The following is a 17,297-nucleotide window of genomic DNA, read 5'->3' on the forward strand; positions in this document are numbered from 1 at the left end:
TGTGCAGGCTGTGAGGGGTCTGTGATGATTTTCCCTGCCCGTTTCCTGGTTCTTGAGAGGTACAGATCCTGGATGGAGGGCAGGGGGGTGCCGATGATCCTTTCTGCTGCCCGTACAGTCCGCTGCAGTCTGCTCCTGTCCTGTTTAGTGACTGCTCCATACCAGACTCAATGACCGCAGTATGGAACTGGATCAGCAGCTCCTGTGGAAGACTGTACTTCAAAGTTGTCTCAGGAAGTACATCCTCTGCTGGGTCTTTTTGAGGATGGAGTTGATGTTGGTCTCCCACTTCAGGTCCTGGGAGATGGTGGTACCCAGGAACTTGAAGGTCTTCACAGTTGACACAGGGCTGTCTGATATGGTGAGGGGGAGCAGAGTTGAGGGATGTCTCCTGAAGGCCACTGTCATCTCTACAGTCTTAAGAGTGTTCAGCTCCAGATTGTGCTGACTGCACACGGCTTATTACACGGCGTGCACGGCGTGCTGCGGGGAAAAGCCTGTACTCACGTTTGAGTCTAAGGTTTATTTTTTAGCACCTGGCGGCTCTTTTTTGCTTCTCATCCGTAAACAATCTGCTCTTTCACGTGATTCAGTTTATTTTGAAAAGTCTCAACAGGATCTTGAGCTTTACTGTGAAAGGTTTATGTGGAACAAGCAGACACGCGGTGGTTTTACCGTCGTTGTTGCTAACGACAACGCATAAAAACAAACGCTTGTCTGTCTGTAGTGTAGTTATATTAAATATAAGCGATAGAGAGAACTTTAAGAAATTAATATAGCCACTACAGTGACCATCAAAACCATGAAAAAATATTGCCGTAAACAGTTTATTTTGCGACACCACGAAACAAACGATAGCGTAAAATGAAACGATAGACGTTTTTATATCGTCATCCGATATATATCGTTACATCGAACAGCCCTAGGTTAAAAGGATTTAAGAAAGCAAAAAAAGAGTCAAGAATATTTTTACCAGCATGTGTAATTTTTAAAAAATTAAATGGCAGAGGTGGTGATAACTTACACCAATTCCACAACCTTGAGGGTCAGCCAGTGCCTCTTGGCTTACTGGGAATATTTAATGGAATACAAAGACATCATTCATAACACACAAAGTTTCTCTAGTGCAACAGATGTAAACATTTAATGACAAAAAGTACCTGTTAACAGCATATAAATCACATAAACACAGAAAAGTGTACTTCCAATAGCCGGGAAAGCAATACTTCAACAAACACACACACACAACTAATGCCTGACAATAATATGTCAAGTGCCTATTGAGCACTGGGAATTCAAAAAAGGATTTCTCTTACTCTTATCTGCATATTAGCTTGATACACGAAGGCAGCCTTCAGTCCAGAGGGGAACCTTGCCTTACAACTGTTCTGTCTTTCCCTGAAACAGTTCTGCTTTTATCAAGTTTCTTGGTCCTCACACAAAGTTGGGGTGACATAACGTGCGCTTATTTACCACAAGGTCAGACCGTTACACAGCAAAGGAAAAGGATTTTTTAAATCCCCACTTGGTTCATGGAGAAACAATTATAAAACTGGCAGAGATCACACATTCAATGAGAAACTTTTTTTTTCAAAAGTACTTACCACTGAAATGCATTATAATGGAAGTAAACCATGCCAAGGCCATATAAAAAGGCAGCATTCTGTGGAGAAAACCAAAGGTTGGAAAATTGTTGTTAAGAGCAAAACAGACGTTTTTCAGCTCATTGTTTACTGTACAGAATTTAGCACTAAAGTAAGAGCTCGCAAGGATAACCTTGATGGCACGAAAACATGTTTATACACATTCAATACTAGTTAAATGTATGACTTTTCAAGGCCTTTAATACCACTTTAAATGAATTCTTCCCTGAGGTGAAACAGAGAGCAAGATAGAAGAGAGAAAGTAGCACCACATTAAACAATAGCCAAAAAAAGAAAAAAGGTTTCCATTTTCAATTTTAGGGCCCTGAATCCTTCTTCTTATTTGTTTTTTAAATGTCAAAATGCTTTGCTTAGGCTGCTGCCCCCGCGACCCAGCCCTGGCACTGAGTCGGGGAAATCGAGACTACGAGCTTACATTATCACTTCACTGTGGTGAGCTGTAAGCAGGGAGCTGTCAGGTCTGATCACAATCGAACTCTCAACACCTCTGTTTAACGGGCGTGCTGAAGCACATGAAGAGCACGGACTGGAAACTATCATAACATAGATGACTGGACAATTTGACTAAAGTTCAAATAATGCTTTAAGGAAAAAAAAAACTACTGATCTGGGGTTTAAGCTAACAAATTACACAATGGGGGACCATGATTATGGATGAGGTAATTGTGGTCGGGTAGACAGAAATAGAGCACTTTTTGTCTCCTTCCCCTGAAGTGCTTTTGTGATCCTCTTTCTCACCATATTAAGTTTGCTTTTCCCCTCACAATATTGTCTGTGATCCTCCTGAACAATACAAATAAGTTAATGTGCTAGTTCATGCCAGGCATGATACACTTGTAATTTAGCAGGACAAGCTATGCATTGCCCTGTTAAATTAAGAGGATGCGCGACACTTCACTTAACCTTATTGCTTTTAGTTTAGACAGAATACAGGTGCAAACTCTCAGCACAGCCGCTCCACTTTCCAAAAAACTTGGGATTAATAAAAAACTGCAAAGACAACAAATCATATGACCACACTGGAGAAAAACAAGCTTAAAACTGTCATGCTATGAACTTGCTTCAAAGCAGTTAGCAACAAAATACTGAAAAAGTTGTGATGATAGGAGAAAACAAAATCATAACAAACGTAGTTCATTTGTAGCAGAGCAGTGTAAAAAGAATAAAAACAAACGAGCATCCCCAAAAGGGGATTCATTACACAGTGAAAGACTAATGTTCAACTGGGCATGTACCGATCCAGTAGCTGGACTGGATATCAGTCCAATCCGGACTTCAAAAACTGGCTCTGATACCAATTGATCTAAAGTCTATTCATTCAGTTCTACACTGCACATTAGCAACAGAGCAATGGCCGCTAATGGGACCACTAAGATAGCTTGTTTTGCAGGCATATCTTGATGCATGCTCAGTCATCCAGGTAAGTAAATCCCAAAAGGTTGATTCTGTTCATCTAGACTCCAGGAGGAGGCCTAAGGGTACATCTTTCGCCATCTTACACTGCTGTGATTGCAGCCATTCCCCAACTCTCTGAATGGTTCTCATGGCCATTAATCAGTGGTCTTTCATCAATGGTTTTCATATTAATGACCAAGGAACTGACCTCACAGCCCATTCAGTGGGCTGGTTTCAGTTATTGTGCAAATGTACTGTTTATAAGGCTGGGGAACTCTGCAGTCAGCTGAGACTGAAGAAGTCACTTGGCTGAGTGACGAAACGTTTCTCCCACTGAAAATGCTACGTCCAGATGAACAGAATCAACCTTTTGGGCTTTAAAGACATAGTTTTTCTTTAACCAAAAACTGTGATTAAGTGAGTTGATATGACTTAAGGCTCCAGCAAACATGCTTACACCATCTCTCTCTAGCTTGGTCGCTTTCAGTGCTGAGGTGAAACCAAACACCAGCATCTCTCTCTCTTACTTGTTGTGGTTATAGGAAGTTTGAAACTAGCTAAACGTAAAGTAATCCAGATGATTCCCTGCTAGCCACTGATTCTGCATTACTTTGCTCCGTTAATGAACGGTTTTGTGTAGACTTTGTCAAACGAAACCGACATATGAACCAGAACACTAAATAACCACATTGTGGGCACTAATCTACAAGGAAAGAAGGCTGCTAGTGCTACCTGCAGCATCATGTGTCCAGTGTTAGGCACAGCACAATGAGAAAGACATTTCAGCAACATTTAAGACAGAATTTCTTTCCTGAATTATGTGACTAATGGTGGCAAAACACACATGCTAGATCTGGGACACTGTTTAACCTCGGTTAAATCAGTTATTTTGTTGATTAAATTGTAACTGTTTTCTAGACTCAACTGACTCCTTTAAAAAGCAGCTGAAGACATTTTTATACAAACGGGCTTTTAATTAATTTTAGCTTGTATGTCTGATCTTATTATAAAGCACTTTGTGATTTTTATCTGTGAAATGTGCTATATAAATACATTTTACTTACTTACTTATAGACTAGCTGACTAGCCTTATTTCTTTATTTTATTCCATTCAGTAGTAAATTAGTTACTGCTGTAAAGCCATGGTTATTCTTGATGCAAATTGGATGTCACTGGAACTGCAATTTAGGCAGGTTGTCATCCTGCTACAGTCTCTTCCTAAGTAATAAGCGACTACAGTAAAAAATCCCAAGTTAGAGGTGGACCCATATGGAAAAGATATATATAAATCCTATAAAGTTTGTATCCGTCTTGTGTGAAACTTGTATGAAAAGCATATAAGAGTGAAAACAGATATAAGATCCCTTGAAAAATTATATAATGAAACTTGTATGTTTTGGATACTTACTAAAATAATGTATGAAAGTAATGCGAAAGTGGCCACTTTCATGAGTAATCACATATAAGTTTTTACTATTTCTTTTCCGTATGGGGAACAAAGCCTCCCACCAATGCACATTTAAACCTTTGACACAGCACAGAATAACAAAATCCCCTGACCTCTTAAAGGCTATGAAAAGCAGAATTGCGATAGTTCAAAACAAACAGTAGAAAGGAGCCTTTAACCTTCATGCCACAGCATTTCCAACGTGACTCTGGTCTCTGCACAGATATAAAAAAAACACAAACTAGCTGGCAACATTTGGCAAACTTCAGCTTTCAAAACGGTTACATAATACTGCTGACTAAATGACCTGTAATCAAGCCAGTTTATATGAAATCATGTTTGCTACTGTCTTTGCAAGACTGTTACATTTAGTTAACTGCGTGCTTCCATCCATCCACCCCATCTTCCTGGTATTGTATCCAATTCAGAGAATGCACTTCAAGTTTCAGCAGAATAACTAAACAGCAAAAAAGAATATCCACACTATATTCACACTGACATGACTACCGATCTCCAAGCTCTATAAACTAATATATAGTTTAGCCAACACCCTTAACGACTTTTACTGCCGTTTTGACGAGCCATCAGGCAGCCTTCACACCTCCAACGGCCCCAACAATAGAGGCACTTTGGACACTAATTCCCCCACCTCTCCCCCCTCCATAGAGCCATCACCACCTTCAAACTGTTCACCTACAACACCCCCCTCCTCACCCCACACAAAAGAGGATTTCACACCACCTCCTCCCACCACAACTCTTCATATTCATGAAGCAGATGTGAGGAAGCAGTTTAAGAACCTGAATGCTCGGAAAGCTCCCGGCCCAGACGGCGTGTCTCCTGCCACCCTCAGACACTGTGCAAACGAGCTGGCCCCAGTGTTTTCTGGCATTTTCAACTCCTCACTGCAGGCATGTCATGTGCCTGCCTGCTTCAAGTCCTCCACCATAATCCCTGTCCCCAAGAAACCTAGGATCACTGGACTAAATGACTACAGACCCGTGGCTCTGACATCTGTGGTCATGAAGTCTTTTGAGCGCCTGGTTCTCTCCCACCTCCTGGACCCCCTGCAGTTTGCATATAGAGCCAACAGGTCTGTAGACGACGCCATCAACATGGCCCTACACTTCATCCTGCAGCATCTGGACTCCCCAGGAACCTACGCCAGGATCCTGTTTGTGGACTTCAGCTCTGCCTTCAACACCATCCTTCCAGACCATCTCCGAGACAAGCTTTGCCAGATGAATGTGCCTGATCCCATCTGCCGGTGGATCACTGACTTACTGACGGACAGGAAGCAGCATGTGAGGCTGGGAAAGAATGTCTCGGACTCTCGGACCATCAGCACCGGCTCCCCTCAGGGCTGTGTTCTTTCTCCTCTGCTCTTCTCCCTGTACACCAAACTGCTGCACCTCCACCCACCAGTCTGTCAAGCTAATCAAGTTTGCAGATGACACCACCGTTATTGGGCTCATCTCTGACGGGGATGAGTCTGCCTACAGGAGGGAGGTTGAACGTCTGGTGTCCTGGTGCAGCCACAACAACCTGGTGCTGAATGCCCAGAAGACAGTGGAGATTATTGTGGACTTCAGGAAGCACACAGCCCCACTCCCCCCCATCATCCTGACTGACACCCCCATCACCTCTGTGGACTCATTCCGCTTCCTGGGTACCACCATCACCCAGGACCTGAAGTGGGAGCCCACCATCACCTCCGTCATCAAGAAAGCCCAGCAGAGGATGTACTTCCTGAGGCAGCTGAAGAAATTCAACCTGCCAACACGGACGATGATGCAATTCTACACTGCAATCATCGAGTCCATCCTCACCTCCTCCATCACCGTGTGGTACGCTGGAGCCACTATCAGGGACAAACAGAGACTGCAGCGTGTTGTGCGCTCTGCTGAGAAGGTGATTGGCTGCAGACTCCCATCTCTGCAGGACCTGTACACCTCCAGGACACTGCGGCGTGCAGCCCGGATCTCAGCTGACCCTTCTCACCCTGGACACAGTCTGTTTGACCTGCTCCCCTCAGGCAGGAGGCTCCGGTCCATTCGCACCAAAACCTCTCGCCATAAGAACAGTTTCTTCCCCTCTGCTGTTGGACACATGAACAATAACCATATGACTGTTCCCACCACTAACACATGACCCTACGCTGTGTCACTGCATCATTTCATGTTTGGCACTGATCACCACCTGCACTCATGTATATATCTTTCAACGTAGCACTCTTAATTCTTATTCTCATGTATATATCTCATGTATATCTCATGCACATATCTTTCTACGTAGCACTTTTAATTCTTATCCCTACTTTTATTTTTTCATGTCTATTTAAGTGCTATTTATGACACTATGTTTGCACTGAAGCACCGCAGCAATTTCCTAATGTTGTAAACCTGCTCAACATTTGGCAATAAACCCCTTTCTGATTCTGATTCTGATTCTAATATCAAACTGTCAATCACAGTATCTACTCCAGCAGTGGCTCTGGACTAGGAGTGAATAATCTAAAGCAGGTTGCTGAGGCGCATTTTACAGGCTAACTGTCAACCAGTCAAGCATTGTTTGGTATGCGCACACTGTTTAAGGACAATGACATGCTGAACATTCTTGCATCTGAGCAGTTGTTAGCCTCTACCGCCCCTCAGTACCTGCAGCGCATTTAAGGCACCGTTTCTGATGCTGACCTGTACCTTTCTGCCAGCTCAAAAACAAAAGCAGTAGAAAAATCGGTAATAGGGGATGTTGTGTATCCCAGAAAAAAATCAGTCCTAGCAAATTAAAACATAAATAAATGAATACAGCTTTTTAATGGCTGTGTTACCTATAAGAGTCATGAACGCTTACCTTCCAGTAGTCCGACTGTGAATTGAAGTACCTCTGGTATGCAGATAATGCTAAATATAAGAACATAAAGCAGAGAGAGGGAAAGACTCAACAGGATGTAAACAATTTGTGACAATGTTAAAAGCTAAAGATATTTAGCTCTGTTACACTTCAACGCTTCCCAGCAGGAAAGCACAAATGACCTAATCTGAATATTTTATCATCAACATTTTTTCAAGCAGAGTAAAGAAACAAGAGTGAAGTCAAATTTTTACTGGGAAAAAAAAGATGTCTTAGTGGATCCTAAGAAGCAGATTTGACAGGAACAGGGAGCCATTTACACTCTGGTCTCTCACCTTTTGAATAGTCCTCCAGCAGAAGGTTGAAGTGTCCAAGCTGGCAGAAAATGTCAGGGTCCACTTTCCCCTCTGCTTTCAGGATGAGGGCATCATAGCAGCTAACAGCCTAAATAAAAAGGTGATAGCAATGAAGAGTTTAAAAGGGTGCGACTGATAACAGTAAGGTAGATGTTCAGTTTGTCCTGTGCATATTACAGAGACGTTATGAGGCTATAAAGGACCGATATGACCAATGCTTAGGTCACCGGATGAGCTTTATTGGAGGTAACGTTCTGACACAGTTGACTCACATACTATCAAAGGGATATCCTTTTCAAACCTTCTAGACCTGCTTTGCATAGTACCAGCTCTGTGCCCAAATATGGACCTGGAAAGTCAGTATTTAAACAATGGCTATACAAATTATGCGCTTTAGCCCGTGCTGCAGTCACTAAGGACAAATGATTGATGAGTATGACTGTGTGCGTACATGAGAGGGTAAAATAAAGGCGGAAAAACAATTGTATCATTTGGAACCGCTGAAATAAATTAAATGTAACTCAACTGACAAAAATAAATGGTAAGTGAACTGAACAGAGTGTACTGTGAATTTGGGCATACAGAATACAGTCTTGTTGAGCTGGTAACAGTCACAGAAAATAAATTGTAACTTGACTGGTGCTTATATAGCGCGTTTCTACTCTGCCTGATTACTCAAAGTGCTTTACAGAACTTGCTTTATACCAGCTACAACTCAACAATAGGGCTGCCACAAACAATTATTTTGATAGTCGACTAGTCACCAATTATTTTTGCGATTAGTCGACTAATCAGATCATGCATCCATTGGACGTACAGCGTACAGCTTATTGCACCAGCATGCATCTGCTCTTATATAACTATCATTAGCTTACAGCTTTAAGTGTTTAAGGTATGTGCTAACTAAAAATAAAGACAAGATGATAGTTTATTAAATTTTAATGAAATTTGTAGATTGTTTCATTGGAGTTTAATAAACTCAGCCGTCTGTCCCTTGCTATCTAAAATATAACAGGACACCGCAGTATATTCTCCAGCATCTCACACTTCTGATAATCAGCTGTCTGCTTGATGTTTATTTAGCTGTGTAAAAACTATAACTTTAATCTCAGCCAACCGATTTACTCAGGAACAAATAAAATACTGAAAAAAGCCAAACAATAACATTTTTAAGTTATCTAAGTGACTTATATATGTTTAACCTGAGTAACGAAAGACGGCTGTGGGTTCGTAAACGATTTGTTGGGAGTCCGGTGTTCTCGCCGGCTCTAGTGAGCCTTGAATCCCGGCTACCTATCAAGCTGGTGGATAACAGACGTCTCCGAAAACGTTGGAGCACTTTTGAAAATATGTGGCGTCTTGATAAACAGAGCAGATATTTGAGGTTTACACAGCTACATTCTAGCCTGAAAATATGTTAAACGTTTATTTTGTGACCCAGAAAGAATAATAAGAGTAAAATTCAAACTAACTAGCTGCCGCCATTGTTGGGATAGGTTAGGCCACGAAGTATACACCCGACCCATCCTTCAAATCTGGGGAAATGAAGGGCGCATTTGTCGGCCGCATTTGTTGGAGTCTTCGAATTTGGACAGTCTTCGTTGTGTCGTTGTAACGTAATCAGCCTACAAATGCGGGCACAGGAGGATGCGGTTTCTGAATTTGGACACAGCTACGATACCGGACACTGCTTCTTCTTCTTCAAGGTTTAATAGCAGCTGGCATCCTTGTACATGCAGTGCTGCCATCTTCTGTTTCAGGCCATTGTTACACTCTTAAATCCTACTACTTATTCCTGCGTCTTTTGGGATCTTACAAAGTTTCAAATGACGCGTCAACTATTAAATTAGTTGTCGATGATTTTAATAGTCGATGTAATCGTGACTAGTCGACTAATCATGGCAGCCCTACTCAGCAAAGAACTAACTTTATCACTGTCAGGTTATTGTCATGTGATGTGACTCAGATCAATATTTGAAACACAGCAAAACTATCAGTAGTATTTATCTATTTACAGTTTAAGGCTTTGTCACGGATGCTCCTTTTAGAACCTGTTCTAAAACACTGGCACTATCATATTGATGGAGCTGAAGCTGAAAGCATTGATCTCAGTGGCTACTGGAGAAGTCACTGCAAGAAATATAGGCAGAGCAAACTACAGGTATCTTACCACCTTAGTTTTCTTACAATAGTAGATGACCCAATGTCTGCAAGCAGAGCTACCCAATAACTAGCTCTTAAAACGCTCAAATTGAGTCTAGAGGTCTAATGGGAACCAAGGCAGAACTGGCTACACACCAGCAGTATGTTGGTGGAAAAGAGGTAGTAGTGGATAATGTTAGTGCAAGAACTGGAAATCAGCCTGGTAGCAACAGCCAACACAGAATGGTTCCTTATTTTTGGTTTTGGTTCTTGTTTTGCAGAACTCGTGAGCAGCACTCCATCCTTCTGAATCCCATGCATGTCGGTCTAGCATAGACACTTTTTTCCCCTGACAGGTGTACTTTGCAAAACAATGATATCCATCTCACTGTACGGCTATGTTGCGTGCACAATGTTGCTGCACTGTTTTTAGACAGATATAATTAACTAGCTGCACTGATTCTGAAACCTGCATAGTGTTTATCTGTGATCAGTTCTACTGCTCTGCAAAAAAGGCAACCTTCCATATATGTATGCTGCTTGTTTACAGCAGAGGTATATTTTTCAGAGATTCTGGCAAAGTACTTTTTCAGATAATTGACTCAGTATCTCTTCGTTATTACAAGACCTTATGAAAAAAAATTGAAAACATTATTCTTGTGCACCATGCACCTTATCTAGCGGTCTAGAAGAAAAACATTCCCGCATGATTCGTCACTGCACATACAACTACGCTAACATAAAAAGGGCTGTGATGTATCATTAACTGGTTAAAAATCCATGCACATTGAAACTATTGTTGTTCTGCTCACGAATTCTGCTTTTGGTGCAGCAGTGAAGTCTGTAGAGACGGTGTCAATCAGCAAGGACCACTTTTGAAACCATTTAAGCAAATTATATACTCTACGACGACAAATCTACTTGTTTTTAATATTCACCATTCAATGAACAGAGCATCGTGCAAAGAATTAGTCACACCACATTTTAAAATGGTAGGATGCGGAAAGAATATAAGAAGAATTAGGTAAAGCGCACTCATTTTGGAAGACACAACTGTATTTAATGGGATACAATCTAAAACACCATCGCCAAGAAAGACTCAACAACCAGACGTTGTAAGTTTAACGTTATGATGTTGAACGGTCAGGTTGTCCAGCTATCCAGCAGAGTATGAAGGACAGCAACACCACAAATGTGCAAAGATTGAGTGTAATGGCTCGGCCCTAATCTGAAAGTAGACCCTGACAAAACAACGTCCCAAGAAACCGCTTCAACAAGAAACCCAGAAGCCACATGTTGAAGACACATCCAGCACAGGCAGCTCACCTGTAGTAACATTGACTGAATGAGCAGGGTTGATGTGTTTGCAACACACACCGTGAAATCAACTGTAAACCCTTCTTTGCACTTTAATCGTGCACCTTTGTTCTAAAACACTGAACGCCACCGTCGTTGTATCTTTTAAGCGAATGGTGGTTAGCCTAGCCACCGCTGATAGTTAGCCAGTCACCTAGCAAACCTTTGCTAGGTATTTTCTCCCTATCCCCGCCATCTTGCGCCAAGTTGAGCAGCCATTATTTTTGCAAGCTTAAATTAATACCTAACATTGTGTTTTTCATTCTTAGTGTTCTCCAGGTTATGCCGTAATAGCTAAAAGTGAGAGCAGGAAGGGGGTAGGGGCGGGTAACCACTGGACAGTTAGCTGCTACATGCTAACAGAGTGAGCTGACGCACAAACCAAACTCTACCTGCCGTTACTGAGGAGGGGACGGACGACATAGTGCGACACTGATATTTCTGTTAACGCCTCTCGGTAAAAGTCAAAAAAGTCGGCGTTTACCGTATTATTAGGCTCGCTGTAATGCTTTTAGATAAGAAACACCAAGTTGGCTTGGTAGCAAAGTATTAAATTTGTTAGTCCTACAGTTTACAACGTGTGCATGACTATCTAGCAATACTTAACTAGTAATAACCACTGTAATACGTTTTTTCACCGATACACGTGCCTTCCACTTATTGTGAGTTTTGTTAAAAGCAATATTTTTGCTACGCCAAGTATGTTTTCAACACTCCATAAAACGCTATGTACATGGTACCTACTCTCAACTACCGATGACACCACCGATTTGAGCAGGGTGGAGATTCCCATCTCCCTGCAATCGTACTGTAGCCCTGTCGGCTAGTTTGGGCATGTTTAATACTAAACATAGTAATAAACATAGCAGAAATACACTCGAGTTGGCTCGCTGTGTACCTGGCACTGTACGTGTTGTCTTGCGAATGCAATGATGTAAAACTGAGGGCTGGTTTGTACATTCAGCCCGCAGGTTCAGCTTCAAAGTTGGGGAAATTATGGTTTGTGTATGTCGCTGCTAGCCTTATACCAAGAGTGGCGTTGGGAGGTCTGTACCACGTATTTCATATGGGATATGCACTCGTCTGTGGAGATAACGGAGAGCGGCAACTGTGATCCTATTCTGTGGCATACCTTTAACAGCAAGGCCTTCGTTCTGGCGCCATCTTCTTGAAGCCTATGAAATCCAAACAGTGAACTGCAAGTAGAGGACAGACAACACAGGCGGTTCCGTATTACTTGGAGGGGAGGGGGGGCAATTGTTGTTTCCAACTGCGCGAAGAAAATTTATTAATTGCAAAAAAACTAAGCGAATTAAACTATTCACACAATAGAGCGTCTAACCTGTCAATTCCGACCAAGCTCTCTTTCTCTTGCGCTGTTAGCTTCGGAAAGTCCTCTTCGATTTCAGTCGCTTTTCCCGACGCCATTTTCTCCTCGTCATTACCAGCAACGCCGAGACTCCGGGCAGCAGCAGAGGCAGCGGCGGTGAGCGACACTCCGCACGATTTCATGGAAAAGAACTGGGAAAATCAACGGCACCGAGCAACTCCGCCAAAATGCAGTCACAACGAAAGTGTTGCACACCTATCCAGGATTAAAACGGGGCGTAGTGTAATTCTTGCCAAATCCTCAAGGAAATGATCCCTTCAAGTTATCTTCCACACTCCTCATTGTACATCAAACTCAACGTGTATTCCAGTGCCAATTTATGCATGAAGTTGATGTAATGTTGGGTTGTAGGACTGAGTGTTATTTTATAATATCGCAAACTTCCCCAACCATCGGCTCAAAGTTGTTGTAATTGTGTCACACAGGCAAACGCATGCCGCCACCTTCGACACGCCCTCTGCTCGTTGTGCCCAATCAGCACGCGGCATCCGCGGTCACGTGGTGGTCTCCTGTTGACGTGTTGCGAACACGCGAACGAACACGCGCACGCACACATCAAATCTGTTTCCAAGTCCCGCCTCACGTCCTGCGATTGGTTCTTCAGGCTATATTATGATTACGTAACTGTTTTTGTAGGTAACGTATTGGTTAAAATAACTGTCATATGTGCCAAGGGTATTTGTTGCAACGTCGCACATGTACTTTTTGACTGATAGATAGATAGATAGATAGATAGATAGATAGATAGATAGATAGATAGATCAAGAAACTGGGAACTCATTTTCCTCCAAATAACACAAATAAACATGAATTTAAAAAAATGAACGACTGAAGAAACTGTGAAATGAACCATAGAAAGTAAACTAAAGTGAAACAGTCCAGAAAACTATAACTATTCCCTTTTTGAAGTTTTGTGCCGTGTTATTTATCTGTTTTTTAAGCTTCAGGAGGACGTCAGTTAGCGAATGAACACAATGCCTTGGTGTTCCAAAAAAAGATATAAACAAATCCCATAAAAAATAAAAAGCTATATAAAACTTAGTAATAACATTTTAATATATTTACTATCGATTCTTTCTTTTGTTTGTCTGTTTTGTCTTTTTCTACCACTAGGCACACCGGGTTATTACGAAACTCATTCATGGAGAATTCACGGCAGAATTTCTTCTGCTAACTTAATAGTGCAAAAATAACCTAAATAAATGAAACCTGTTATTGTCAGGAATTAGTCAGGAATTGTTTTCCTAATATCAGTTAGGAAAATAGGGGGCTAACCATCTCCACTTGGAATGCACTCATTTAGAGTTATTCTTAAAAAACAAAATAGTCACAACCAACACACCTTTAGCTGCCCATACCTGTGTCCTAACAACCTTCAGTGCACTGAGTGTATTGGAGGTCACGCGAAACCTGGATGGAGTTGCGAGACTGGCAAAATCTCCAAATGTTTCATAAGAAACAAAAACATGTATTATTATTATTATTATTATTATTATTATTATTATTATTATTATTATTATTACACAACGTATAACATTGCAGTATATGTAGGCCTGCCCATGTCTCAGTTTCTTTTTCACCGTCAAATTTATGCAAATGACGCCGGACGTGAAAGCAGCTGAGGACAGACCAGTGCACTCCAAAATGGCGAATAGCAAGGGTAAGGAGGCCTGCAAAGTTATTGCATGTTATTCGGATCCAGGACGGTCTCGACACCGTGGGTGCATTTAGTAACGTTCGCGTTGCTGCTAAGAAGCCTTGAAGACGTTTTCCCGTTTCCTCTGTAGCGTTGACTGTGTCCTGGGCCGCACCATTTACAGCTAACATTAACTTTTCACCTGTTAGCTTTAGTTATGTAGTCATGCTAAGTTATTGTTAGGCCCATGAATTTTAGTAAGTTGTAATGGAGCCCGTAATGAAACTATTGGTATCTGCCTCTGTCATGATAAATCTTAAGTAAAAAAGCAGGAAACTACTAAAATTGATCGTTGAGTTATGGATAATAGCGTCCAGAATCGTATGTTGATTTTGTAGCATTAATATAACTGTGCTTGTAAGGCTTCTCGCCGCTGCATTCATTGTTATTTCATGCTAGCTGTCTTTTATTTTTTCTTGTATGTACACAAGTGGAAGATGAGATTTACGACAAGGTCGTGGATCTGACAGAATACGCTAAACGTCAGCGATGGTGGAACCGCCTTTTCGGAAAGAATTCCGGCCCCATAGCTGAAAAATACTCTGTGGCCACACAGATTGCAATAGGTGGAGTGAGTGGATGGTAAATATTCTCATTAAAATTATGCTGCCTTTAGCGTAGTAAATATGAATGGCTGAGAAACACCCCAACGCAAAATGAGAAAATCTCAAGATTTAGATGGTTATAAATTGCTCTGTGTCTCATCTTGTTTACAGTATATCTTCTGTTGGCTAATTGGACACGGATGTCTTTATTTCTGTACTGCGCAAAAATCTCTAGCCACCCCACATTCCCCTTTCCTAGGAAAATATGAAATGTGTGCAGACAGTATTTGAAACATGCAAACATATATACAGTATATAAGAAAAACAGAGTTTATACAATACTCATGACCTTTTAAGTGATCATGGTCATGAGTATTCTTCAACAGCCCGAAGTCTCCTCAGAAAGCTTTCGTCTAATTCCTTTAAGCACTCTTCAAAGATAGTTCTTCAAAGTTCTCCTTTGAATGCTGTTTGTTCCATTCTTTGTCATGATGATCTCACACTGCTTCAGTAATGTTGAGGTCCAGGCTTTGCACAATCAGTGGCTGACAGCGTTCCACTGTGTTTTTTGTTGTTGTTGTTTTGTTTTGTTTGGGGTTTTTTTTTTTTTTTGGGGGGGGGGGGGGGGTATCCAGGTATGCCTTTAGCAGCGTGTATGGCAGCAGTTTCATTCTTTAGTTTCAGTTTCCAAATCAGACACTTTAGAGATGACATTGGGTGGTGGATCAAAGATCATTTTCTGTGTTCATGAATTTATTACTTTTGACAAGTTATTTACAACCCAGTTCTTGTGTCATTTGGCATACCTCAGAACTTGGAAAGGAACGTCCAAAGAAAAACATTAAAAGAGCATCAGAAGGGCTGGAGAGCTACTGCTCAAGGCCGCTTTAAAAAATGACCAGGAGGCCTGGCTCTTTGGAAGTAAAATATAAGGAAATGAGGAGTAGCTCAAAATGTTTTGTACAGTATTGTATTACATATAGTGCATGCTCATCGTGCTGTTCACGTGTTACTGTAGCAGAGAGACAAAATTGTATTTTGCCATCACTTAAGAAAACAAATTTCACACTCCCAACTTTATAACTCTGCAGTTAAGGTATCTTGCAAACAGTGTCTTAGTTACACTTTATCAGTGGAACCTTTCACATCATGCAAACCTTATGACAGTGAATGGCCACCTTACAATGGTCATTGTTAGGCTAACTTGTGTCATTATTATTGTTAGATCAGCTACTATGCTCTCTTTTCAATTTGCCTTAGGTGTGCAGGTTACCTCTTCCAGAAGGTTGGAAAGGTTGCTGCTACCGCAGTGGGGGGAGGCCTTCTGCTTTTACAGGTATTATTGCATCGCCCTGCATAAATATGTGCAGGTTAAGCTTTTCAACACATTGACATTGTTTTCATGAATCTGTCTTTCTTCAGGTAGCTAACAACAGTGGCTATATCCAAGTGGACTGGAAGCGAGTAGAGAAGGATGTCAACAAAGCTAAGAAGCAGTTAAAGAAGGGAACAGATCAGGCAGTCCCTGAGCTCAACACATTTGTTGAGAAGGTAATTTTGTTGTGAGTTGTCTGGTTGACTGTGAGATCATTTTCACCTTCCCATTACAACGAAAAAGTGACTGTGTCATATGAAATATGGTTTGTGTCTTTCAGTCCAGAGAGTTTGTGAAGAAAAACATTGTCGTCACAAGTGGCTTCATCGGAGGATTCCTGCTCGGCCTGGCATCTTAGGACCTACCGAATGAGAAGAGTTATTGGGGTTTTTTTGTGTTATGTTTCTGATGTTATAAAAAGCTATAGGGGATAATTATAAGTCTTTGCTGAAAAGTTCTCAAGTGTTTTAACAGCAAGTGACCAACAGATACCAGTTTAGCTTGGAGCTCTGTGTTTTTACTTAAGCTGCATTGCAAACCCCTCTGTTTATAACACCATACTTGTTGATATAGACATGGGACTTATTTATTAGCCCAGAATGGCCATCTTGAAACACTCCAGTTTTAACGCCAAATAATAATACATATCATGTAAATTAAATCAAAAAAGGAAACCCAGCAGAATGTTTCTGTTATTATGTATTTATTAAAAAAACGGGACAGTGTTCCAGAAGGAAAGATTTCCCATTGTGGTTGTGCACAGTTGGGGCAAATAGATTTCAGTTCACCTACACCTGGCAGGGGATGCATGTCTTTAGGGTATTCCATCAGTGCCACTGTTAATTTTTATATTTTGGTTTAACACATTATAATCAATCATCTTCAAAGTAAAAACTGGGTTACACCAGTCTTTGCGGTCTCTGTTTTTTATGGTCTATTATGTTTAGCATCGCTTTGGGTACTGAAGGCTGTGGTCTGACTATTATGTAAGTAAATAAAAATAAAGAAATATGTTTAATTGTGTCTAATTCAATTTACAGTGCAGTTTATTTAACTGTACAGATGAAGAAACCTAGTC

General features: G+C 41.2%; 2 protein-coding genes across 3 annotated transcripts in view; one reads left to right on the top strand and one right to left on the bottom strand.

Moving 5' to 3' along the window:
• kdm6a (lysine (K)-specific demethylase 6A) overlaps positions 1-13,190 on the bottom strand; it is a 53,147-nt gene extending 39,957 nt beyond the window's left edge. For both annotated transcript variants that reach the window (XM_026145521.1, XM_026145520.1), the window contains exons 1-5: positions 12,556-13,190; positions 12,346-12,409; positions 7,695-7,803; positions 7,360-7,409; positions 1,605-1,663 (exon numbers count right to left, since the gene is read on the bottom strand). In XM_026145521.1, coding sequence (XP_026001306.1) covers positions 1,605-1,663; positions 7,360-7,409; positions 7,695-7,803; positions 12,346-12,409; positions 12,556-12,725 — 452 coding nt within the window. In that variant the 5' untranslated portion in view covers positions 12,726-13,190. The remainder of the gene's footprint in view (positions 1-1,604; positions 1,664-7,359; positions 7,410-7,694; positions 7,804-12,345; positions 12,410-12,555) is intronic.
• Positions 13,191-14,178: 988 nt separating this feature from the next.
• On the top strand, positions 14,179-17,237 carry fundc1 (FUN14 domain containing 1). Its single transcript, XM_026145525.1, has 5 exons — positions 14,179-14,263; positions 14,731-14,881; positions 16,105-16,180; positions 16,267-16,395; positions 16,500-17,237. Exons 1-5 carry the CDS (start codon positions 14,194-14,196, stop codon positions 16,575-16,577), a joined length of 504 nt encoding a protein of 167 aa, XP_026001310.1. The 5' UTR covers positions 14,179-14,193; the 3' UTR covers positions 16,578-17,237.
• Positions 17,238-17,297: the final 60 nt, after the last annotated feature.

Source organism: Astatotilapia calliptera, chromosome 16, assembly GCF_900246225.1.
Source record: "Astatotilapia calliptera chromosome 16, fAstCal1.2, whole genome shotgun sequence".
Classification (NCBI taxonomy): domain Eukaryota; kingdom Metazoa; phylum Chordata; class Actinopteri; order Cichliformes; family Cichlidae; genus Astatotilapia; species Astatotilapia calliptera.